The sequence below is a fragment of the Rhea pennata genome, chromosome 25, assembly GCF_028389875.1.
Source record: "Rhea pennata isolate bPtePen1 chromosome 25, bPtePen1.pri, whole genome shotgun sequence".
Taxonomy (NCBI): domain Eukaryota; kingdom Metazoa; phylum Chordata; class Aves; order Rheiformes; family Rheidae; genus Rhea; species Rhea pennata.
In genome coordinates this window covers 8139694-8166537 of record NC_084687.1, presented here as the reverse complement: position 1 = coordinate 8166537, position 26844 = coordinate 8139694, and the positions used below count along the sequence as shown (strand labels likewise).

The window sequence follows — 26844 nt, the reverse complement described above, 5'->3', positions numbered from 1 at the left end:
AACAGCCTGAAATTTTATATTACTCAGTCACTAGCCTAGGAGCCAAGTCTGCATACATGTTGAAGATGCCAACAATAGCAACTGTCAAAATTAGGCATAGGCTATCTTGAAATGAAATAATGATCACAGGCAAGTGTTTAGATCTTATTTAAAATATTAGTCTCTATTAAAATAAATGACAGACTGCACATATGTTGTTTCATAGGTATGCATTGTATTTTTGATGGAAGTAAAAAGAGGTATTAGTAAGCAACATCCCAAACTAAAACAAAGAATAAGGGATTCTGAATGATGTTCCGTGCATGTTTTTATGAACAATAATTAAGGTAATCAGGAGAGGTTTACAGAGATCATTTTATAGTACTTATGGTAAAATAATCTTTCTCGAAAAAAACAGACATCTGGAACTTGTGTGTTATAAGCAGCTCCTTTGCTCCTTCCTTTGGTCTGATTTACAATATTAAGTAGATGTATTTTAAAAACTTAGTATTTCATGTATGTATTAAACATCTCTCCATTAAAAAACGCCATTCTAATGTCTCAAGGTTAACTTACACAGCATATTCCATTTACAAAATATGGAGAAGAAAAAAACAGTACACTCTTTAAGACCTCCAGAAAATATTTATCAGTCACATACAGCAACACCACCACCATTAATATCACTGCTCAACAGATAAGACGTAAGGAACCTAAATCATTAGCCTGTGCAGAGAATTGCTAATCCAAACAATGAAAAGTAAGTTTTGTTATCCACTTCAGATGGAGACAGGATTTTGATTTTTATTAATATTTTTAGATAGATGTACCTGTAAGTCATCTGTTATCTTTAGGGCCTGAAACAAGTTTTTGTTGCTGTTGCAAAACCAAGATTAAGCAAGAATTAACACTGGTATCTACTTTGCTCTAACTGATTTTTATGTTTGTACAGCAGAAGCTGCCAGTCCTTAGGAAGGATGTCTAGCCAGTTAGGCCTGTGTTTAGATCTAATACATAAAGCAACAATATTTATTCGAACACTTCACATTTCAGATAAGTCATTTAATGAAATCTCAAAATTGCATTTACAATCTGAAAATGTAAGTATACATATCTTATTCCTTATGAAGCTGAACTGGTTCTGAAATTAGTAATTTTTATTGAAAATACAATTTTAAATGTTTCAGAACTGTTTTAACATACTGAAGTAGTGGCTACTGGAAATAAAGCAGTTCAAAAAAGACAAGAACATGCAAAATGAACCGAAAGCAAGACAACTTCAAATAAAAGTTCATTTTAAAAGATTCAGCATTTAACTCATTAAATGATATCCTTTTGCGAATTATTTAGAAGAACAAACTGACTTTCTTCAAAACCAGACAAAACATGTTTCCTTTTTAAAGTAATTTTCTTTGTAGTTATACTCATTTCAAAATTAAGTGAGCTAATTTTTTGTCTCCAGGCTTCTTATAGTGTAGAGAATGAAATGCAGAAAATACTGTGCAGGTTGATGTAGTTATGTATCAAGATTATTCATATGAAGGAAATGAAAGTCCTGAATACTGAACATATACTAAGAAAGACAGAAAAATGCAACAGTGTACCAACTCTGAAATAATAATTGTGTTTTACTAATCAAGTAATGTTCATTTCAAGCAAAGAGTTTTTCAGCTTCTTTCATTTTTCTTTTCCTGTCCATTTTAGAAACTGCAGTCCACTCAGCCTCTCGCATTTTTCTCATAGTTGTAATTTTCAGTGCAGAGCCCGGAGTTTTTAGGCTTGTTGTTTCTGGATTCTAAGACGACAACCAACATCATCAATTAATTTCTATAGTAAATTTGATTAAATGTTCAGTTTGATCTTAAGAAAAGCTAAGATACCTTTTTTGGTGTCATAGCACGCAACTGTGAAGTTTGAGGATAATCTTTGTACAAATTTTTAAAGATTTCTTCCTCTGAGACTATGCTCTTAAATTAAAAAGAAAATTACTTAATCATACAATATTCAGAAATCTCTTTTCATTCCCCTTAGAAATAGAGCATTAAAAATGTTAAAATATTATTATGAAACCTCAACAGTTCAACAAAAACAGTGTAGAAATTCATTATGAAAATGAATTTATGTTTTTACAGAGCAGTACTTCATTTGTGATAGTTACTAATTTAGTACACAAACGTTACTCCAGAAAGAGCCAATGAAATAAAAGGATATATGTACATTTTGTCTTGTACATAGAACCCCACATCTTTCTTATGTTATTAGATATAGCAATGTATATAACAAGTCATTAAGCACACTGTTTGTTTCAGATTTTTACCAAGAGGTCACTGTGTTCAGAGCTATCTGACTGAGCATCCAGCTGCAGAAGCACTTTTTGCTTTTTCCTCATGCACTCTTCTGAAGGCAGATTTGTACTTTCACTTTGCAGCTTATGTACTGGGGGAGTCTTTACAATGTATGTCTAGGAAAAAAAAATACGGTATTTAAAATTCCATTTCCAGTGGCACTTCTAGAATGTAAACCTAAACCTGTAACTCAGTTTACAGACCGAGTATCCAAGTAGACACTGAAGAGATGCACTGAAACTATGATTTTCCCCTTCAAAACATGAAGCAAAGATCCAAACAAAATCAAGAAATACTATCTATATGCGTGTATACACACACACACACACACACACTTTTATTGCCAAACAAGAACGAACAGGAAGTCTCAGAAGAACTGAGTTTTATGGCACACTGTATCCATCCTCTTATCTCACGTGCATATATTCAGTTCTTATTCTGAACTGTAGTCATTAAAACCAGAATGTAACCAAACCTGCAGTAAGCAGCTTTCAGTAAGCCACTGACAGCAATGCAGAACAAGATTTTTGTTTTATCCTTTCTAAAAATTTAATGTTGCAAACTGATAAAAATATAACTTCTAGCAAAAAAAGGAAAAAGAAATGACCTATTCTTTTGTTCTGATTAAACACTGCATGTGAGCTTCTGACAAGGTAGAAGCATAAGGCTTTATAGTTATGACAAAGCAGTCAGAAATACATTGATAATTTTTACAGCTACACAAACTATTTTCTGTTTCATAAGGGAAAAACATGCCTTTTACAGACAGACAACAGTTTCTTCTAAGATTAAGAAAAAACACTACAGATGTTATTAAATTAACAGTACATCTAAAACAGGTATTGTTAGTCCCATTTTACTGATCAGGGAAGACAAATGAAGCAACTGAGAAAGAAAAATGGAACACCATTGGAGCCTTTCATAAGTTGTTTTCTAGTATCACTGAAGAATGCACGTCTTCTTGTGGCTATCTACCTTTTGAATCCCTATTTATCACAAAGAAAAATAAAGCACCCCTAGAGAATTTTTAAAAAAATACAGTCAAAAAATGAAGCAAGAACAATTCATTACCATACTACAAGTTACAAACCTTTAATGATGGACTGCACAAGGTACTTGCAGATGCTGAAGGAGACCTTTCTTTATTTTCCATTACATTGACTTTTATAGGAATAAAATTTGAAGACAGTGTTTTTTTTGGATTTATAGATGCAGAGTCCAGATCTAAATGAGGTTTAGGAGTCCCAGAAAAGTGAGTCTGTATTTTCTAAAATTCAAAAAGGTTTAGTTAAGAGCAAATGATGTCTTTTGTCCACTGAATATTATTTAACATGAAACTCCAATCAGATTGCATACATACAGATGTCAAATTCTATCATCTGATTAAATTAAACTACCTTATGTTTCTTTTCTTTTTCAGAAACTGTATTTTGGGGGAGTTCTTTTGCAAGATTCTCCTTAAAAAAAAAAGAGTTATGTCACACAGAGTAATTATTTTACTTGAATTTAGCTGTTGAACATGAGCTCAGCATAATTACAGAACACTGTACAAAGATACATTTCACAGCTGTCATTTTTATAGTGCAGAAGACCCAGCAAAGCATGTTACACAGTGCTATATTAACAAAAAATACCTTCTCTTCAATTTCTGCTTTAAGCTGTTCCTTAAGGGATGACAGTTCACTTTTCAAACATGACAACTCATTTTCCTAAAAACAATCAGATAATGGAAAGGTTAACTATTCTTAACCTGAAAAATAGAAAGCAGACCTAATAAACCATTAATTCATAAGAATATTCATGAAAAACAAACAAAATTCCATCTGCTCAATACAGCTAACTTACCCATAAAGTTAGGACTTAAAGCTTAGAGGTACTTACAATTCACTTTCAGAATAATTCAACTTCTGTGAAGAGAAATGTCAGAAAGATACCAACTTTTAGGTAGACATTGTAGAACTACATTTTTAGAGTCTTGAGGGGATGTTGGCTCTTAGAACTTCTCAAAAGCTAAGCCTCCCAGAAAGGAAAAATGGAAAGAAGAGAACACAGCTCTAGGCTTGGAGTTTTTGTTTAGGTTTGTTTTTCAAAAAGAGCTCACATACTATTAAGAAACAGTTACTTAATCAGAACTATTCAATGAAAGAACTTTTAATACTTGTGAGAAGGTGAAAGAAAGGAAACTAATACAAAGATTACTTAACCAGGTGGTATGGTTAGAACATATGCACTATCAGGAAAGGAAGATAGAGCAGTTCAGCAACTTCCATTTATTTTTAGAAACATCTGATATTTTGGCACACACATTAAAGTAAATACAGTACATGGAAGTTGATCAGCTGATCTTCACTACTATTCAGTCCCACTAAGTAAATGCTTAAACAATAAAATAAGAAGAAAGAAAAGCAAGCATTAAACAGGAAGAATTCTAATATAATATTTATAATATATTACTCTGTCACAATAGAGCACGACAGCAGCCCCTTAATGAAGCTACTCACTGCTGAAGTGTGTATCTTACCAAGAATCTTTTTTCTGATGACTGCTCATGCTCCTTTATCTTAAAAAGTTTTAATTCTGTATCTTTTTCTTCAACCACTTTATCATACTGGTGCTGTGTTAAAAAAAAAAAAAGAGGTTATTTGACTTAATGTTATAATTACAGACACATCTGATCTTAAAATTCCACTCTTTTTCAGATAAAACTACTTTGGAGCTTCAGAAAGCACTATGAGCAAACATTTAGATCTCTGCACAAAATGCGCAATAGAACGTAAAACTAGTGTTATTTTGTGGTGTGACAGAGAATGCTTATCTCCAGTGCTAAGTGTTCAAGCAAAACAAACAAACAAACAAAAACACCCACACAAAAACACCCACACGTCAGCCATGTTATTTTTCCTAATGGTATCTGCTGAATCTACTGCAATAGAGTAGTAAAATGAGTCAATTAAAATAAGTTACATCAAACTGCCAAAAGTCCTCATAAAAACAGGCCCAAGCCAATACTGAAGAATATTGCATGAGGAAAGTATCAAAGGAAGCCTGAATATACACAAATCCTGCCAAACACAAACTTATATATTCCTTTATTCAGCCCAAATATAACATTTGAAAAATGCACTCTCCAAGACTAATTTGCAATACTCTGGTTTTGAGAAGTTTTTACTTAACATGATATTACACACTACTGATCACAAAAATTGGTAAAATCTCCTACCTTGTGCTTTTCCATAAGTGCTACCATTTCAGCAATCTTGTGTTGACATCGGATATCGGTTTCTTTTTGTGTTACTGTTGCTCCCTCAGCCAGCAACCTCATTTTTTCTACCTGTCAGTAACAAGTTTCTTCTAATTCATGAGCAATTAAGAATAATATGCTAACAAAATCTTAATTTCATTTCTTCCTTTCCTGGTGGATACTATGTACAGTCTGCTTACACAGTGTTTATTTACTTTAAAAGATCCTTTTAACATTCTCCATCTTTTATACACCATGTTAAGATACGCAAGTAAAATCTAGATTAAAAGTATATCCATTCCTCTGTGGCAGACAAGTGCAAAGTTGAACCACAAGCAGTAAGGAGTGACTAAGTGGCAATTCAAGGGCTCTGACCTAGCATTTTTTGACATCATCATCAAAAGTTGTAGGCATGAAAACATGAATATTAGGAAAGTTATAAGGCTATTTGCTTACAGTTTATTTGTTCCAAGAATAGAATTTCTGTGGACAATATCCTGATAGAAAGATTTAGTTAGGTCCTTATCTTTAAGGACAAAAAAGTCTTTCAATTTAAGGCAGTGCTGTAGAACTTTGCTCACAAGCATGCACAGTAAGTTCCATCCATGTCTGTAAGACTGCTATACACATGCCACGAGTCTGGTCTATAATTAGCTTCATAAAAATATAGCAAGCATTTGATAAGATATCCTACATCAAAAACTAATTAAAAGCTGCAGTAAATTTTAACAACTCACCTCTTCAAGAAGTTTATTTTCAGTTAGTTTTTTGTCTTCAATTTCTTTTTGATACATGTCAATTGCTTCCTTGTGTTGTTTATTCATATTCTCCACCTCTAACTGTAATTTATTCACCTTTTCAGAATGCAGAATTATTGCTGTTAGTTGTTCAGGACTTTTTTTTTTCCTTTTTTTTTTTTTTAAAAAATGTCTTACTTCAGAGCAGAATTGCACTGTGCTTTCCAGGTATGTGACTGCACTGTTTCTTATTTAACATTCAGGTTCTCTCATGAGCAGCATGAGAGCACTTTTGCCTGAAGTGAGTTAGAAAACACTCATGGCAACTACAGAAGCAGTATAGTAGGAAAAATAGCCCATACTAGTTCTGTGCATCCCAGTCAATAAAGCAGCCCTAGAACTAGTTAAGCACAAAAGAATCATTCCAATATAAAGGAATCATCTATTAGCAATCTGCTAGTATCCTACCTTTTGTAGAAAAGGCCCTTTAGTATGACTGTCATGGAACGCAAAGTCAGAAAATGAGGCATAATGCACAGCCCCCTAAGCCTTAGCAGCAGTATGACTGTAGTATGTTTATAATTAAAACTTTTGTTTAAATTAAGAAATGGAGAAATAGTTTAGCTGCAATAGTTTAATTTCATAATTTTTATTTAATTCTTAAAAAAAAAAAAAAAAAGGGAATCCTTTCAGCTGCTAATATTAACAAGAATTTGATATGAAATAAATAGGAAGAGCTTGGGGAATACACGCACTGCTTAATATCTGTGTGCTCTACACTATATTTTGCTTAATTGCAAGCCTGTCCTTGGCTGCTTTTTCTTTTACTAGGAAATTGAGGGAATTAAACACGCAAACAAGCTTGGAATCTTCAGAGGAGAGCTTTATAGGTGTAAATCCTGCTTGGGATTTACATGTTGCCCCAAGCTCTATTTCCGTGTTGAGCCAGATTAAGACCTTTGATGTCATCACCTTCTAATATTTTTGCATGGGAAATGTTCCCAAACACAAACCTGTGTAGAAAGTTAAGCAAATGCACCCGAAAGAGACCTCAAAAGATCTCTTACCCACTATCTATTCCTGACCAAGTCATCCCAAGTGCTGTATATTAAAAAAAAAAAAAAAAAAAAAAAAAAGATTATTTCCTCTCTTAGCAATCTATTTAATATTTAAAGTCTTTTATGATCATGTTTTCCTACCAAGAATGTACTTTGATTATAATTTTTCCTTTAAGCATCTCATTCAAATGCACTCAAAAAAGTCCACATCTTTCTTGAAGTGTGGTACCCAAAATTGGACACAGTATTCTAATCAGACTTATCAGTGCAGAACAAAAACTGTCTAAAATGAAAAAAATATATTTAATTGCCCTTTTTTCCCCACCAGGAAGGTATTAGTGACTAATTTTCAGTATGTCTACCAACTGAAAAAGAAAGGTACTCAAGAGGAACAGAATTCCTTGAAATATGATGTCCATCTCTTGCAAGTGTCTGATGATCCAATTTGCAATGATTAAGAATGTAAGCATCCTCCAGAAATTATAAGCACATTCTTGTAAAATGTTGAATGCTGTGCCCCAGCTCCACAAAAAATTAAGTATGTGCCTAATATCACTAATTAATGAGATTTAAGAAGTATATTCAGTCTTTATCTTCTATATGAAATGATTTGAACCTACCTTCCCTTCATAAATACTTGCTTTCTTGCTTTCTGCAGTAATTTTCTTTTTCAGCATCTTATTCTATTAAAATAAGATAAACACTAAACTTTTATAAATCATTACATAATTCTGTTAACTGCATAAAGTAGGTTGGAATCCTCAAATTTCAGTTTTCAGCAAGCAAATAACTATTGTTTACTTGTGCATTCAGGTTTCAGATCGATTCTCCAAGTAAAAGAGTACTCAGCTACTTTGATAATACTGTCCTTCACACTTTGTGACCTATGAAAGGCTCCCCTTTCATAAGGGGAGGAAAGGAAGAAAAATCCAAGATGCATAGTACCTCTGGCTCTTATATTATGTAGCTTATACCAAACATAGATTTACTCCTGTGCTGTAGTGCAAAGAAAGAACTGATGTAATGATATACTGATTCTAAGCAGATTGCTCAGGGATTTTTTTCTGCAGTGAAGCAAATGTTGCCGATGGGAAATATGCAGATGTCATCACAAAAAATCCAAACATGTATTTCTACATTAGTTATTTACAGTTTGTCCTATCATACAGTTCTTTTCTACTATTGGTAACAGAGACGGATCATTATTTCAAATATACTGATGATACTATGTGCTAAATGAAAATAACAAAAGCTCATCAGATATATTTCTATAACTGCACTTTAAAAAAAAGAACAGATAATTTTTTACAAATACAATAATTCCAAAGGCTGTTCTTTAGTTTGTTCAGAAGATGACAGGAAGAAAATGCTATAAATTACATAGCTATGTCTAAACTCATGAGACTACAATTGTTGAATAGTAACAGTAACCACAAAATAACTGTATGTTTTACAGATTTGTGACTTTAAAAACTGTGCCTACCTCCTGTTGCAGCTCTTCAATATATTTGGTTTTATTTTCCACTTGTTTCTTTAGATTACTCAACTAAAAGAGATATTTCAAACATTAATTAACAAGCTGCTAAAAACTGACTCAATGTATTAGACATTTTTGTCAAAGTGCTTAAACACGCACATTTACAAGTTAATTTAACTTGTGCAATTAATTAAGTTTGTAAACTTAAAACTGAACTTGAAGTTTGGAAATTCCATTAAGTTGTAAATTTGCACAAGTTCCATTAATTCTAATGGGACTGAAACAGATTTTACAATTAAGATTTTACAATTATTAGAGTTTTAAACATGAAATACTGAGAATTTTGGTAGCCCAACATTAAAACTAATAGTAATGAAACAGTTTGTCAGCAGTTTTAGAGCTTGGCCAAAATAAAATAATATTCCTGATGAAAAAAAGACAAAGTCTTATTTGAAATACTGAAGTTCTCCACTATCCAGCTTCTACCTTATTTTCTAGACTCTTCAACTGCTTTTCCTTTCTTGAAATTTCATTTTCGATACTTCTAGTCTGAAATCATAATTGTTTTTAAATAGCCAAAAATATTATCAGAATTTTGGTACTTAGAGATGAAAAAAACATGGTGAGACTGCTACTAATTATCATCTTACAATTTCAAAGCACAGTTCCCTCAAAAACGATCATTAAATTTGTTATCTGTTTTATAGTTATTTATAAAATATATAAATATTTATATTAAAAAATCATATATTTTATGTGTATAAGCGCAACTACTCCATGCCCTGATTATCTTCAGATTTTACAGTAAAATGTGGAAATCCAGTGTAATGTTAAATATATGCATGAAAATACAGTAAGAAAATAAAAATAATTGAACACAGTTATACTGTAAGTCATACTACATATTGAAAGTTAATCCCCATCCCACTCATCACTAAATGATGCGGGGGGAGGGGAGGGTGGAACGGAAACGGGACACTGTTTTTCTAAACTATAACTAACCTGGACTCAAAAGACTGTATGTAAAGAGTAAATATCCTAGTGGAACTAGTGGAAGTTCCTGTCTTAAAAATCAAAGGGGTCAGCATGTGTATTTATGCTGATTTAATTTTTAACACCATTAAGAGGAGAAAAATCTCTCTAAAAGATTGCATCTCTAGGTAGGAATCTGCAGGGGGAAAAAAAGGAGTTTTATATTTATATTGTGCCCTATAGGTAATGTTGTACTTTTATATGATAAAGCGCATTACGTGTCGTACATTTTTTTCATTTTCATCCAGTTTAGTTTTAATCTCGTCACCCTTCTTTGACATCTTCTCCTTCAAAGACTCCAGTTCATTTCTAAATGCCAAATTAGCAAGTATTAGTAAATATTTAAAACCTTTAGACTTCTCACTACTGCTAAAAAAACAAAAAACAAAAATACATTTCTAAAAAAGCAGCTTTGTTAATGCAACTCATTCATGAGAGCTTCACAAGCTGTTCACTGAAAAGATGCAAAACTGAGTAGTAAGTTAAAAAAAATTACAATTGAAAAAGTTACATGGAAAGTTAATTCTTATGGCCTGAGTAAAATATATTCTAATCTAAGACTGTAAAGCACCTACAAAATATGGAAGGGTGCTCATTAATGTGGGTTGGGCAACGCAGACTTCAAAGGGTAGTATTTAATCTTTTTCACATTTAACACAACTTCTATTTGCTTTTTATTTTCATCACAAATAAGGTAATCTAAAAAAGCATTACTAAAAATCACAGAAAACAGCATGAGTACAGCATTAACAGCAACAGCAAAGGAATCAAGGCTTTCTTTAAATAATATTGTCCTTTAATATTTGTTTTCACTTGCCTTAACTGGCTGTTTTCTTCTTCCAGGTTTTCTAGTAACTTCTGTGTATTTTCTTCTTTTTTTCTATTATCCTAAATAAATGCATATGTAAGTAAAGTACCTCAACCTGCCTTATGACAAGGGTAACCGCTCTTCCATTTTTTTTAAGTACAAAAAGCATTTTCTAATATACCATATAATTTATATTTTAATGTTGTCCTTCAAAAACAGATATAAGTATAGAAGTTTACAACTTGCCTTGTGACCTTCTTGCAGTTTGTTGAGTTCTGCAGCCATATAACTTTTCTCCTGCACTATTTGTTCTTTTTCTAATAAAAGTTTATTGAAATCCACTGTTAGTTGCTCATTCTTGCGCCTAATGTAAAATACATGGTCAGAGAAAGAAGAATACATATTTTTAAAATTACTTTAACTTAAATTCAACTGTTATTAAAAGTTTTCTTCACATTGAAATAAATCCAGGCCCGTATCTGCAAATTCGAGCTTTGCAGAAAACTTAGTACAGAGTAATAGTGATGTGAAGAGACTCTAAGAGGAAGAGGAAAGAAAAGGAGAAGCAACTTCCATATAACAGCTGCTGGAAGGGACTCAGTCCAACATCCACCTCAATGCAGGGTCAGCATTCAAAAATACTTTGTGTTAATACATCCAAGTCAGAGATAGGGAACAATTACACACATATAAAAAAAATGTATTTTACAAATGTGAATATATAAAATCTGTCATACTATGTGCTTAAGTTAAAACTTTTTAGAAAATTATAGATCATTTCATTGTATGTTGATTTCCATGTAACACAAAAATATTAAACAAATCCAAAAATTTCAGAAAAGATCATACATCTCTTGTTCAAGATCTGCGTTCAGTGTCATAAGCTGTTTTAAACAAATTTCTTTGTTTTCAATTGTATCACTCAGCTGTACTTTCAAATCATGTATTTCCTTCTGCAAAAGAAAGTGTTGAGTGTACATATGTAAATCACCGTTCACGAAAGCTGCCAGAAATGAACAGACAACACAAAGCTTCAAGTTAAAAATAAAACTGGAGATATGCCATAAATTAGCCAGTCTGTATCTTTACATCTCTAGTGTAACGTAGAGGTGTGAGACACTTAACTCTGATATAATACTAAATGTGTCCCCTTTTGTATAGTCCAACTAATTAGTCTGCCAAAGCACTGACAAAGTTAAATTTCTCTGAGCATTTAAATAAAGATATTGTTGCCTTAGACATAAGCTTTTGTATTATTTAAAATGTAAAATAAATAAATAAAATAACGAATTGCAGCATTTCAGTACTATGTGATAGTATAAGCACACATTTTGGATGCATGTTGAAACATAATGCAAAACTCTTCCCTTAGAAACCTGCAGTCATTAAAAGGTAAGTTAAGCCTTGCAATGTAATGTATAATATGTAATAATGCTTTGAATACTATTTTCTCCGAATCATTGGTGATACTACACATACTCACAGCCAGTTGATTTAAAACAAAATGTGGGTGCATACATGTGTGTTTAGTTTTTAAACACAGTGGATAATAAACTTCTAGAATTTCTTACCATGGAAGGTATAAAAGCAAATAGTATCAGGCTATCAGGCAGTTCAAAAACTGATGATACATGAACATAAAAGTCCATAAACAGGTAACAAAGGGAAGAGAAAGGGATGTATCCTCTAACATTCTTAATACATTGACTGTAGGGATGTCAGGGGAACAGACCACAGACAATAGCCAGGCTTGTAGGCTCTTATACTATATAGCATCATCTACTGCATTGTCAGGAGTGGAGTACTGCACTGGATGGACCACTGGCCAGGCTCAGACATTTTCTATGTTCTTATATTCAAGCAATAATGTGTAACTTAATTTATAAAAACGTGTTACAATCCTTTATTCAGACCTCTCTAGCTTGGAGAGTATTTTCCATTTCTTTTTCTCTCTCCTGCAATTTTTCAACAGTAGTCTCAAGATATTTCTTCTTCACTAGAAGTCCTTGAACTTTTTCCTATTTAAGGACATTAAAAAAAAAATCAGTTCAGAAAGTTCCATGTTCAGCATATATGTAATAATTTATAAAATGCAAATGTGGTTTCACACCACCTTACTCTAGCTGATACACTTTCTTGTTAGACTAGCAAATTTAAGATCCTATCATCATCCTGTATACTTCATATAATTCAGACAGCTGTAACAGAAGAAGGGCCTGTGTCAAGGTTTAGTAGGGTTCACAGAGGTCAATGCTGCTTACCTCAGCAAACTTCTACAACAAGGAGAGAAGAACACCTCATGTGCTGGTAGAACATGGAACATGATGTTATAACCCATGACACCTTTCTGCAGGCTTAGACTTGCATACCTTCTATAAAGGGATGCATATCAACTGAGTAGGCACTGCTCTTTAGATGGTGCACACTGCAGCAGGAAGGACCTCATCGTAACTAACACCTCACAAACAGCAAAATAATAACAAAACTATGGAATAAGAAACCTATGAGGCATTAGTTATTAGATCACTCATTTTGTCATACATAGCCTTCTGTAACCTTCTTCCACTGCCTTGCCAGCAGGATGTCCTAAGCTTGGTTATTCTTTAAACATCAAAATGAAGTCCTTACAACGTAAGTCTTTATAAGGCTTGATCTTTAGGGTACAAAGAAAGCTATCGAGTCATGAAATTACTGTCGAAAAATTAAGTGATATTTTAGCCTTAAATGTCATATGCTTGGTATTCACAGAGTTTGAGCTTACGTTCGTCACAAAACAAATAAATAAATTTCAGAAAGGTTTAACATGAAGAAAGAAAGAGTAACTAGGCATAACTAAAAATAGGGAGTATTTATATCTAGAGGGAGCAGTATTTAAACAGGTGTGACAGAAGTACCAAATGACTAGAAATGTCAACACAAAGAAAAACAAAACAAGCAGAACAGTAGAAAGAAGCAGGTTCTTCAAAAAGAACACAAGTCTAAAACACAAGAGAAAGTTAGTAGCAACAATACAGCAGATTAGAAAGTGTTTTATAGGGCATTTAAGCTACTTACTATGAGACTTCATATGAAAAGTAAATGCCATGAGACTAGTAAAGGGAACAATATTTACCAGTGTTTCTGACAGCTCTTGAAGTTGCATTTCTTTGTCACACTTTAATTTAGTCATCTCTTCTACAGCACATGCAACGTAAAATTTAAGTAGAAATAATTTTACATATTTAGCAAACAGTATAAAGCATTGCCCCTTTGCAGTACCCAACTTGCAGGACTTGCTGGATTAAGTTCAGAAATCTTAAAGCTAAATTTTGACCTAAATCATGATTTAAACGCAGAAAGACGTTAATGAACACTTACCTGAAAAGAAGCCAGCTAACTGTTCATCTTAAATAAAACTCAGAGTCTATTATATTTTGCACAAACATGGTTTCAAGTAAATTATGCACTGTAATAATATGCACAAAGGACTAGTCTCAGTATTCATGGATACGGATTTTTCTAGAAGTTTGACTACTGAAGATATTCATATAGATATGCTGAAAAATAAAACTATTTATTAGCAAGTAAATTTGAAATGTGTTTTCTACATGCACATTCTTACCACCAGTGTTTTTCACAAGTACTGGACATCAGATTCATTTTTGCTCTGGAAATATCACAGGTTTCATCTCATCTTGTTCCAGAGAAGCAACACTAGTAACTTTTGAGCAGTTTTACCTTCAAATGCCCTCAATACTTATAAGGACATCAAATCATATTTCTCATCTATCATCCAGGGACTAGAAATATTTAGAGACATCTGCTGCACTGAGATAACAGCGCTAAAGGTATATCTCTTGATTTTGGGACTAAGGAATGAATAGCTAGAAATCATAAAATAGCAAAACAATATTGAAAGCAAAAGAAGATTTGAGGGCAGATTCTGAAAGAGGTCCTGCATCTCCTGAAATAATTGACACAAATATTGGAATGAACAATTTTTTTCCTTGAGCATAGGCTGGACAAATTCTGAACATGTTAATTTGTTAGCTTAAAAGTAATAAAAAAAGTCCAAGTCTGAATAATGTCTTTTTGATGTAATACAAAGAAAGAAAAAGGAAGTGTGACTAAGATCACATTTTTTCCTATTCAATTGATTTGGGAAATAGTTCTAGTATAATTTGGAGGTGCTCTGTTAAAAATATATATATATTAAATAAAATAAAAATTTGTATAAAATTATTTTTTAAATTATTTTTAAGTTTTTATAAATATAAAAAGATGTATTTATATATTTATACAGGACTTTGATATCATACTCAGTATCAGAGGACCATAAGCTACAACACAAGATACTAAAATGAGTACTACATAGGGATGGTCTATTTTCAGAAAATAGCAAAAAACACTTTCTTTAGCTAATTCATTTGTTTTTTTCCTTAGTCTTACCCAGTTCAGCAGACTTCTTTCTGAGCTCCAAGGTGAGCAGTTTCAATTCATCTTCATATTTCTTCAATCTAGGAAAATTGTAATTTTTTTGCCCCCCTCTCTATATGGTACACAGCACTGTATTTGAAAGTTTAAGTACAGTACGACAAAGTTCTAGCACAAGCATTTTAAATACATCTGCCTTTCTAAAAGCAGATAATGTAACTACTTGCAACAATTATCAAAATCTACTATTATAATCCCTGAACAGCAAATATATATATACATATATAACTACACAGTTCTCAAAAAATAGCATTATGAAAATCAAGGACCAAAAATTTACCTTCTCATGAACCAGTATCAACCAGGACAACTACAAAAAATAAATTAAATTATTTGAACTTAGACCAGTTTGCTAAAAAAAAAAAAAATTCAACTTAATATCCTTTTGTTCTCGGATTTGTCATAATATGCATCTACTTGCAAGATGTCTTAATGCAAAGACACTTTCTTGAAAAACGCTGTTCAATAGCCTATTAAAAATACAGTGTTCTGTTTCTGTACTTAGAAGGGTTGAATTTAGTTGTTATCAGGTTCTTTGACAAATACGCAGGGTTTTTTATTATTATTATTATTATTATTTTGGAAGACCTGAAATAATAGGCATTGGTATTAAACAGCACTATCATTAGGTAAGGAAGAATATCATCCTCACTAAGTATTTTATTATTTAAGAAAGACTTTCAGGTACCAGATGAGAGTATTCAGCTAAGAGTTGCATCTACACATAGTCAAAAAGCATAACCATTTTCAAGTGCTAATCAGTCAGTAAGAAGACAGATGAGGGATTAAAAAAGAAGAATGGTTATACATTTTTTACACAGAAAGAACTTGGGTACTATAGTTATTATTTTTATATGTAAGTTACACCAAATCACACAAGAAATGTAAGTTTTATTCCCAGAGAACAGTAATCTAGTATTTTATCCATAAGATCACTCTATGAACGTTAACTGTTCAATTACCTATTTTGTTCTTTTTCCAGCAAACTTTTGAAATTGTAAATGGAAGTTTCAAATTCATCTACCATGGATGCATGCAAAGCCTTAGTTTCTTGACATTCTTCCATCTGGGCTTCTTTTTCCCCCGTGACCTGAATTAATGCTTTCACTGCAGTCTGCAATTCAGTTTCTAAGTTCTTCTGAATAGTCTAAAAAATAATTTTATAATTTCTATACACGTTGTAACAACCACCTACAATTAATGTTTCATATCTGACGTATTAATATTTATTTATTCAATTACTTACATAATCTATTTGTACTAGAAAATTATAAACAAGCACTACCTCTGTTTTTTGCAATGAAACTCTAGCTTCTTCAAGTTCTGCCCTCAAATGATCCTGATTGATCTGGGATTCCTTTAACTTTTCCCCTTCATGTCCTAAGCAGAAAGGCATATGCTAACATTAAAGAAAAATAACTTGTTTACTGAAAGTCCTTGCATTTCTGTTTTACAGATACATACATTCCTACAACTTATTCAAGCTACATAATGTGCTTATAAACTACAAATGCTTATTCGACTTATTAAATAACAATAACTGAAATGTTTATGAAATTTAATATAATGCAGCCATTCATATGTATGCGGCATAAAAAAAAAAAACACACCCACACCTTCCTTCCCACTCCACAGTCATTTTTAGTCATTCATCTGTATGATGAACTGATGCTGAAATTTGCTTCAACTCTAAAGAACAAAGATACTTAAACCACACATTACAAATATTTTGTGGCTAATATGACTTAAACAGCACTGAAAAGCTAGTGCTAAAAAATATTTCCTCAGTGACACCTGACTATATATTTGCAAAACTGGAGGAATGTTACTTTCTCATCAAAAGCTTTTATTACTTGCTTCAGCCTGAGAATACAAGAACCCCTCAAAAACAGTTACACTTCCAGTCTCAGTCACTCCCTTGGCTTATTTTTAATATGATTCTATTTAAAAGCTGCAATGTTTTGGGAGTTATTTAGTGAAGATGTCAAAATGTCTTGCTGAATACAGAACAAAGTTACTATTTACGGACTACTGAACAGCTATTAGATGTTGAAGTCCCTTCATTAATTTGATGTAAAATGATTCAACGAAGTAACTAGAAACAATACTCTATTTAATAATTTACCATTTTTATTATACTAGTCCAACTGAAATGGAAAAATTCCTATAATATGGGCATTGTTATACAGTGTTCAGGTAAAAGTTATTACTGTTATGGAAAAGGAAGGACAGGGTATATGCAGCTTATTAGTGATGAGATATGCAGCTTATTAGTGACCATCTCCACACCAGGTCTATTGATGAGCAAGACAAGAAAAAAAATCCTCATCATGAAACTGTCATGTCAATATGAAAACAGACTGTAGTCTAAGCCCTAAGAGAAAACTACTGATATGAAATAAGGGTCTGTATTTTTATATAAGCAGATTACATTAAAAATCCAGATCTTACACCCCAACTTCAGACCTAAGCAAGAAACTGACCTGCAAGACCCCAAAGTTCTGCTGCTGATTAGTAACAAGCTAACATCACCATCCCATTTCCTGTAGTTCTATTAGCAATAGTATTTTGATATAGTAGAGATAATTCTTACTTGTTTTTTCTTCTAAGTCAGCCATCTTACTTTTTGATTCCTGCAACTGAGTTTTGATATCTCTTATTATGTCATCTTTTTCACCATTCTGCATGGTCAAAACTGTAATCTAACAGAAGTAGTATTATAAATAAGTCTAAAAAAGATGACAGATTTGTATCTTCAACTGTTCATTATGCATGATTAGCATTCATGCTAGTATCATTCAATTTAAATAAGGTTGTCTTAGCTAAATATTGGTCATGTTACTCTTTAGACACAAAAGTTCTTCAGTTCAAAATGAGAACATGAGTTCCAACAGATTGAAGATGCTGGAAACATAACTAAAGTTAGAGAATCAAACTCTGAAATGCAGTTCCAGCTGTTATTTCTTCCGTATTTACTGATGCTCTGAAACGCTCCTTGCCTCTTTGCAATGTCATATCCATCTTTGGACAAGTCAACAACTCTTGACCTTCTCAGGTACAGACATAGATGGAAGCCCTGCTTCTCAGTCTGCTGCTTACAAATTAACAGCTCATATCGTATTTAATTTCTTCTACTTACTCAAGCTTCCATCATGGCTATCTCATCACCACTGCCAAAAAACTATTCCAGCCTCTTCCAGCTTCAAAACCTCCCTTATCAGCCTTTAAAAAACAATGCAAAACTAGAAGGGCTGATGATTGTTTTGCTAATTTTATGCTTCCACACAAGCCATTTTTATACAAGTAAGCTATATATAAAGCAAAGAATAAGGATTTAGTATTGACACGGTGCTTTTAAATCCTTTCACTGAGATACCCCTCTTTAGGATACAGCAGTCTATTTCATATTTCACTCCAAACAGCATATAAGGAACACACAATTAAAAAGCAACCTGCAATGTTAACTTCTATCCTTCCAAAATAGAAATATTTTACAACCAAGCAAGCAAGCACTTAAGTAATTATTTTCTTTTGATGCATCAATAAGTCATGAAAGCAAGAGAGTTCAAGTATTAGTTTAAGAATCTGCAAGATTTGTTTCAAGAATTAAAACAAACCTGTTTTTCCTTCATACTGACTTCTAGTTTGTATTCTTTTTCAAACTTGTCCGCTTTTTCTGCTTCTTCTTTTACTTTTGAGACACAAGAATATGAATAGTTAATTTATTAATGGTAATATACTTCATGTTAAATGAAATTTTTATTTTAAGATTACCATGCAATTGATTTCCTAAAAAAAAAAAAATGTTGAGGTCATGTTTGAAATTGTTACCTCATCAGACAAAATATTCTGCCCTAACCTTCCACAGAATTAGTCCATTACAGGATGTATTAATTTCTTAAAATAATCTATTAAGAGATGCATGTCCAAAAACAAGACAGTTCATAGCACAAATACCAAATTAAAACTTCTGCAGTTAAATGCACTAGTGCATTATCAGTTTAATAAGACAACTACATAAAATAAGCAGAGATCTATAGACTATCCTTCATGGACAAAGCTAAAGGTTTTGGTGACAATTAGAAAAAATAAGGTTCAAAAACTGACCCAGGAACACTGGCAGAAAAATAATAAAATGGCCCAGTCCTTATAATGGCAGGCAGCATGAGGTAAGACTAATTTAATGAGCGTGTACCCCTGGCATGATACTAATAATACAACCATCAGATATAAAACTTAGATCAGAAATACAAAACTTTGTGAGGAAACCTGAGTCATTGCAGTGAATTTACCTTTCCTAGGAAATTTGAGACACTCACCCCAAATGAAGGGAAACTGAGGCATTATAAAGCCTGACACACAAAAAAAAAGACAAACATCAGAAGAAATTTTGTAACTTATTTTAATAGGATTAAGACTCGGCTAAGATATGTGACAGACTCCCGTATTAAAGTACCCCGCTTTTCAAGATGATTGAATTCAGCTGACCATATTCAGCAACTATTTCTTTAAATACACAGAACAAGTATTACAGTGCACCATTCTAGCATACCCTATCCTTCTGGCTTGAAACTGCACGCAGTAAAATGCATTTAAGTACAAAACTGTTATGTCTACAGCATAAATAGAGTAAGCAAGACTCTCACATTTGAAACACATTTCCAGTCTGGTGTTCTCCGCTTGCACACGAAGTTCTTCAAATGCCATTATCATTCTCTAAAAGTAACATTCAATACGTACATTCATATAAAACTAAGTACTTTCTGTAACAAAGAACGATGTTTATGGTTCGAAAACAAACCATATTACAACAAGCTCCTATTCATATCTGTAAGATTTTTTAAAAAACTAAATTCTGAGTGTAAACACACATTTTGAATTAAAATGTGGTAATTTATAGAAGATGGAAGCGTAAGAAGTTCTGTACGCAAGATGTAAACAATTTCAGGGATCAGATATTTTTACTAATCCATGTTCAGAGATTCCTTAGCACAACGGAGGAGCTGTTGTGCATCTCCTAGCTGCCCAGCTACTACAACAGGCTTTACTAAACTTTACTCTAAGTACTAAGTTTAACTGTTATACAGTGGGCTCTCTGATTCTGGTTAATATCAAATTCATCACACACACAAAGATGCTTCACATTTCTCAATTATAAATATACAATGGTCTAATTTTCCACAGTGGAATAATTAATTAACAAAAATGTAATGGATGAATGTATTTTGCAAGATTGCAGTTGTTTTATGAATTAAGAAGGAAAAAACCTCTTCAAGTCAAGGAAGCAAATTAAAGATTCACTATTCACACCTTATACTTCTTATTCCATGCACAATCATCTATTTACATTTCAGTTTTGCATATGATCCAGCAAAAGCAATTTGCTTTATTCACCTTTATGCACTTTTCATTAAAGAAAAACATGCAATAGAATAACTGTAATACATCTGACCCGTATCTTAAAAAGTCTGTGTGCCTGAATTTCACCTAAGACTATTTGCAGAACGGAGTCTAAGTCCAAAGATACAGTTCTCCAAAATGCTGTCTAACACCTAAAAGCCCCATTTCCCATGACTTCTAAAGCTCTATTTCTGCAAATGCTGATAATGTTTCAATCTTGCCAAGGCTGAATCATCTGTATTATATATACATGTGTTTATCTATATGTGGATATACATTTACATATGTGTATATATTACACACAGTATTTGTTTACAAATTATACAAACAGGGGTCTGCAGAAAAAAAACAGTGGAACTGACTTGATTCTGGTTCAGAGATGGTAACTGAGTACATTACTCTGCTACAACATGAGATCTACATTAGTTTCCTCCTCCACTACAACATGAGATCTACATTCAGTTTCCTCCTCCACTTGAGGAGTGTCAATACTCAGTTCCCACCTTCCAGGAAAATAGCCCAAAGAACCCCCCTCAACTCTCTTGCTGAAGCTGTCTCAATATGCAGAAAAGACTTTAAGGACAAGAGCAATGGGTACAAACTGAAATAAAAGAAATCCCATTGAAACGTAATTAAAAAAAACCTTTTTACTGTGAGGGTGATTGAACACAGGAACAGGTTGTCCAGAGAGGCTGCCATCCTTGGAGATGCTTAAAACCTGACCTGACACACTCCTGAGCAACCTGCTCCGCCCAACCCTGCAGGGGGCTGGACAATGTAATCTGCAGAGGTCCCTGTCAAATTCAGCTATTCTGTAAGATCAGTGGATGAGTGAAAAGGAGTACAAAACAGAAGATAGCAGTTACAGAAATCACCTAAGACTAAGTAGATCTACATACTCCTAAGGATTGTAAATGCATTTTATCCAATAAATGTGTTGCTTACAATACAAAACCAATACTTAAATAGAGACTGAAAAAAATCAGCGTTCTAACACTCCAAATGAGGGGTCTAATCACCACCTTCTTTGTATGAATAATGTCTCAGCATATACATATAACTCAGATAACATGCTGAGTTTTAACAAGCTACATCACTTACTTCAATGTTGTTATTAAGTTCCACATATAGCTGTCTTGTTTCTTCTCTTTCATGTTCATCTGTCAAAATAAGAATGTACTACAAAGTTTTCCTTTTGAAAAAAAATTCAGACATCCAAGCCATTCTGCTTACATGGCATAATGAATTTTTAAAAAGTTACATACTCTTATTTTAGCAAGTCACTACGAAATACAGTGCACCAAAAGTTATACAGTCCAAAGAAAATGTATTTTGCATTGAAACATTAAGCAAGCTCAGCTTTTATAACTTTCTTCCAAATCTCGTTTTTTCCAGGAGGAATTTAATTCTATATCAATTATTAACAATATTACTGCTGTTGAACAATACTCTACTAAAAATATAAATTTGAAAAGTTGTAATGTAAGGTTCAGTGTGGAACTTCTTCACATCAGCAGAGACACTCATGACAACAGAACTATCATTACAAAACTATTACGATGATACTCTTTCTTTTTACAATTTCACTTTCATAATTGATACTATTATTACTCCTCAAGAAAATAATTCCAATTAATTCAGAATGTAACAGTAAGAAACAGTTACCGAGAAGTACAGTAAATCTATATACAGGTGTCTGCAGAAGACAAGCAAAGAAGAGGCAGACACGAAAAAAAAAAAAGGTATCCAAGATAAAGTTGGTAAAAGATTTTAAAATAATAATTCTGAATTTGATATAGATTTGAAGTTTTAAAATACATTATTGCACTGAGATTTTAAATTTAAGTTTCATTTACTCCAGCTTTATAGTTTTGGTCAATTTAGTGCAAAGAATGCTAGTTGCTCATTGAATCTTGGGCCTAGGGGCATTTTTTTCCTCCAGGGAACCTAATTGCTCCAGACACAATGATGCTGTTTCCTCTAGTCTGAGAAAGAAGGAGCTGAAAAAGGTAACTGGATTAGATTCAACTGCCTAAACACAGGCATGAAGTACCATCTTATATGACATAAGATATCCAAGGTACCTGGATGGGACTGACAAATGCGACAGGACTTAAAGATCTGCACTCTTCTGGAGTGGTTGCTAGTGGTTATTCAGTATTGCTCACAGAACCTAAATCTGTTTTGAAGTTTATGCAACTAAATTTCCCCAGTCATGTAACCTTTTAGCAAACCTTTGAATTTAGCACTACAGAACACACAGATACTTGGCCTCTGGTTTCACATCTGAACTTCATTCTTATGCACTGAGCCACATGCAGTTTATCCCAGCTGGAAAACAACTCAAAATAGAATGACAGCTTTTTCTTTTTGCATTTATAGAAAGCTAGATATACTTTGAAAAAAAAAATCAAGATTTAAATAGCATTTACATTTGGTGGACTTCTCTGTGAAATGAGTACAGGTTTCCTTGATCAGATTACACATATGCCTTGAAGCACTGTTTCTGGAAGAAGGGAAAAAATATCTTAATATGCTCTCATAGTGATGCACATTACTTTGCATACATAAAAGAGTGACATTGCAAAAAGCTTGACGAGCTTCACAATTTAACACATATTTTTTAAATTGCCCATTTTAATAGCTCTTAGCAAGAAAACTTTTCACAAAAATAACAAAACTATTTAACTGTATTACTTACTCTTTTAAAAGATCTTTATTTTCACATATCTCATCTTCAAGTTTTAAACTTAGCCTTTCGTTTTCAAACTAATTTTGAAAGGGACAAGCACAAGAAGATAGTTATTGAAAAATATACCAGTACTACACTTTCACTTTCCCAGTTTTACATTAAAATATGTATTTCTGTATCAGAAGACAGAAATCCGTTTTACCTGAAATGACATGCTGAGCAATCTTTTATTATAGTTTGCTTGAAAATAATTGCTTGAAAAAAACAGTGATTACCAGTAACTGAAATATTTAAGATGTGTTATCTATATGACTGTGATTGTGCATGTGTGCATGCGCATACCCTTCTGAAAACAAACATTTTCTCAAGGCAAAAGTTAAATAGTCAAAGATTCAAGTTACCAACACTGATGCAAACAGAAAACAAGGAAAAGGGTTGATGAATTGCTTAATATATCTGTTCCACTAACAAAGATCCCCACCACTAACAGCTAGATAAGAAACTGGGTTAAAGCAGTGTCTACTACTTCCTATATATGTTGGGTTTGGAAATATGCAGGAGCTTACTTTAAAATACTAGGGGGACAAAAGCTCATACAGTCTTGGGTAAGTCTATACATCTTCACAGTATGATGTACACAGTAACTATTCAAAGATGAAATGCACACTGTTAACAAGAGGAAAATGATTCTAAATAACAAAAAAGGTAAAGATTTTCCTTTAAAACCTGTAGAACTATAGGTCATTGATATCTAGCAAACTAGTTTCTTTAAAGTCCTCATATAAACAGCTTAAAATGCCTTCTTCAAGATCTATAATATTCTTTAATATTTAATTGTATGAATAATATGTTCAAAGTTATTCAGGAAGATATTCTCTTTAATTTAGGTATTCAACACATATAGTAAAATACTGGCCTGCAATTCTTGAATGGCTTTACGCTGTGCTTCAATAATCTTTCTATTTTCTTGCAATTTTCTCTCTTTCTGCTTCAGTTCCAACTCTACTGTTACTTTCCATTGCTTGATCTTCTCAGCCTCTTTGTAGAGTTTGGAATACAATTCATTCATTGTTTCTATACTCTATTGAAAATTCAGAAATTAGTCTCAAATGTATACGTAAAATGCTATTTAATTAACATTTATCTTAAACAAAGGAAGCTTAATATTCTCCCCGCCGTCATAGACGGCGACACAAGCTTCTACTGACCAAGAAACAAATTTAATCTTTATGCTCCACTGTGTATATAGATCAACACATATTACAGAGTAAGGGGCAAATACAACACAAATGAGTGAAAAATACCCCACTGGACAGCCTGCAATCCACCAATTTTGCTAGTATTATCAATGGGGCCAAGATTATTTCTGCTGAATGATCCTTGGATCACATCCAAAACTTCATATGATGCATTTCTGCAGTCAACTCACATACGAAGAAAGAAAGAAAGAAGAAAAAGCAGTCAACCTTGTGCTCTTGAAACATCCTCAAAGCACTGTACAAGCAGTCCTTGATCAGTGGCTTTAAAAAGGTAAAAGCAGAACGATAGGCCATGAGGTAGTTCTGACGCAGGTTTTAGGTATGATGTCACCTAATGCTATCTTTTCTGGCTGCATCATGATATTATAATCTTGACTATAATAGCTACTGTGGTAAAAGAAGTTCAATCCTCATGGAAATTAAAAATATTTAGAGAAAAAACAAGCAATATGTTCATGTTCACAAAAATATAAATCTTATTCTAACGAATCTTAAAACTCCTAGACTTCCCAAGCATTACAAAAATAAAAATAAATAAAAATAGAAAAAAAAAATGAAAATTGTCTTACTATCTAAAGGTTTACCCCTAGGCACAATCACTGAATCTTAAGTACCTTCTCTAAATGATACAGCTTTAAACGGGAGATACAGAAAATATCCTCCCCTTCCCAAAACTGTCTAGGATGGTGCTTATGGAAATGTTTTGGGAACAGATTAAACGTTAGAACGCCTTAAGAAATGAGCTACATGAAGCGTATACTTAGCTGACCTCTTCATCTGTTTCAGGCCAAAGTTTTCCTTGCTGTGAAATCACATCTGGAATATGGACAGATTTCAATGAATCTTTTGGAAAAAAACTCTCCCCCTCACCCTTCCCCAAAAAACAAGTGCAACTGCATTTAACAAAGTAACAGGTATAACATTGTGAAGTTAGTCATGAAAACATGTACAACAGCCAAAAAATTTATATAAATGTGTGTGTATATACACATACACACACAGACACATAGTGGAAGATTAATGCTCATTCTAGGCTTACCTGAATCAGTGATTTCACCATGGTTCAGCGTACTTCTCATTACAAAGGGCAAGTTAAAATCATCACCCGGGCATTTGTTAAAACCCTGAATAAATTTAAAAGTTAGTTTCTTATGGGTAAATTAGAAAAGCATTTACATTAAAAAAAAAATACAGTTAAAGTGAAAAACAGAACTTTCCACTGATAAATTAGCTACATACTGCTTTAAAGGCCCAAGATATTGGCAATGCTTTGGAACTCTCCTGTTTGCTTCTTAACCTCACAGTGACTTTTAGAACTGTCTGTCCTTTGTGGTTTGCTCTATACAATACTCTGACCAAAGAAGCAGATGTCTTTCATTACAGCTGTAAGTTTATTAGCTATTACATGCCTGTTCACAGGTGTGTGGTAAAGGACTCAATAAGCCAAATGATATTTTTTTAGTCCAGTATTCACGTTTATTTTTTCCCCAGTGCTTTCTAGAACAGATTTGATGAAGTTTTAGCATGAAAATTTCAATTTACAAAGTGTTCTAAAGAGTCACAGAAATTTGTTTGTACACAGCATAATCACCTCCTGCCAGAAAGTCACTTTAATCTGAATCTAAGCATATTCAAAAGGGAACCTCAACATAAAAAAAAAAACAAACAAAAACTTGCTGAATTCAGAGAATTTAGTGCCTAGTGACAGCATGCTTTCACACGTTTGATTGGGGTGGGAACAATGAATCCAAGTGAGCCAGTACAAGAAGTTGGGTCCTTCACAACTCACTGCTCTGAATTACCCACATCGAGCATCTAGTTATTTGTCGTTGGTGGTAAATAGCTAAAATATGTAGCAAACAGCCAGGAAGATTACTCTTTTTTGGTTGTGACAGGAATAAACTAAAAATATTGGAAATCAAAATTGAAAACGCTCTCTCCCAGCCAACGTTAGCAGTAGAACGCTGACACACGCGCTCCCCAGACGGAGCCCAAGGCTCCGCCTGGGCGCTCCCGCCCCGCCGCCGCCTCGCCTCGCCTCACCACGCCTCGCGGGCCGGAGGGCCGCCGGGCCGCCGCCGCGTCAGGAGCGCGGGGGGCGGCAGCGCCCTTTACCTGAGCGACACCCGCGGCTCGAGCGCTGGCCTGCGGCTTGACTGCATACACCTGGCCACCACTCAGACGCGGCGGCACGAACAACTTAAATGGCTTTTCCTTCTCCATGGCCTCGGAGGAGAAGGCGGGCGGCAGAGGCAGTGCCTCACGGCGAGCACGCTGCCCGGCGAGGAGGGCGAGAAGGCGGGAAGTGGCAGCGCGCGCGCGAGGCAGGCCGGGAGGGGCAGC

At 33.5% G+C, this 26844-nt stretch overlaps 1 protein-coding gene across 1 annotated transcript; it reads right to left on the bottom strand.

Moving 5' to 3' along the window:
- Positions 1-1630: 1630 nt before the first annotated feature.
- Positions 1631-26724, bottom strand: SYCP1 (synaptonemal complex protein 1). The gene is made up of 31 exons (XM_062594825.1): positions 26617-26724; positions 25541-25625; positions 25271-25317; positions 24159-24323; positions 23252-23319; positions 22983-23056; positions 21652-21710; positions 19797-19866; positions 18768-18841; positions 17744-17852; positions 16436-16530; positions 16113-16297; positions 15106-15173; positions 13790-13851; positions 12591-12695; positions 11527-11630; positions 10924-11041; positions 10687-10757; positions 10097-10178; positions 9324-9386; positions 8844-8906; positions 7981-8043; positions 6303-6419; positions 5545-5655; positions 4846-4938; positions 3959-4033; positions 3722-3781; positions 3415-3591; positions 2297-2440; positions 1860-1946; positions 1631-1774 (listed from the first exon to the last, which is right to left on the bottom strand). The coding sequence occupies exons 1-31, from the start codon at positions 26722-26724 to the stop codon at positions 1631-1633; spliced, it is 2946 nt and encodes a 981-aa protein (XP_062450809.1).
- Positions 26725-26844: the final 120 nt, after the last annotated feature.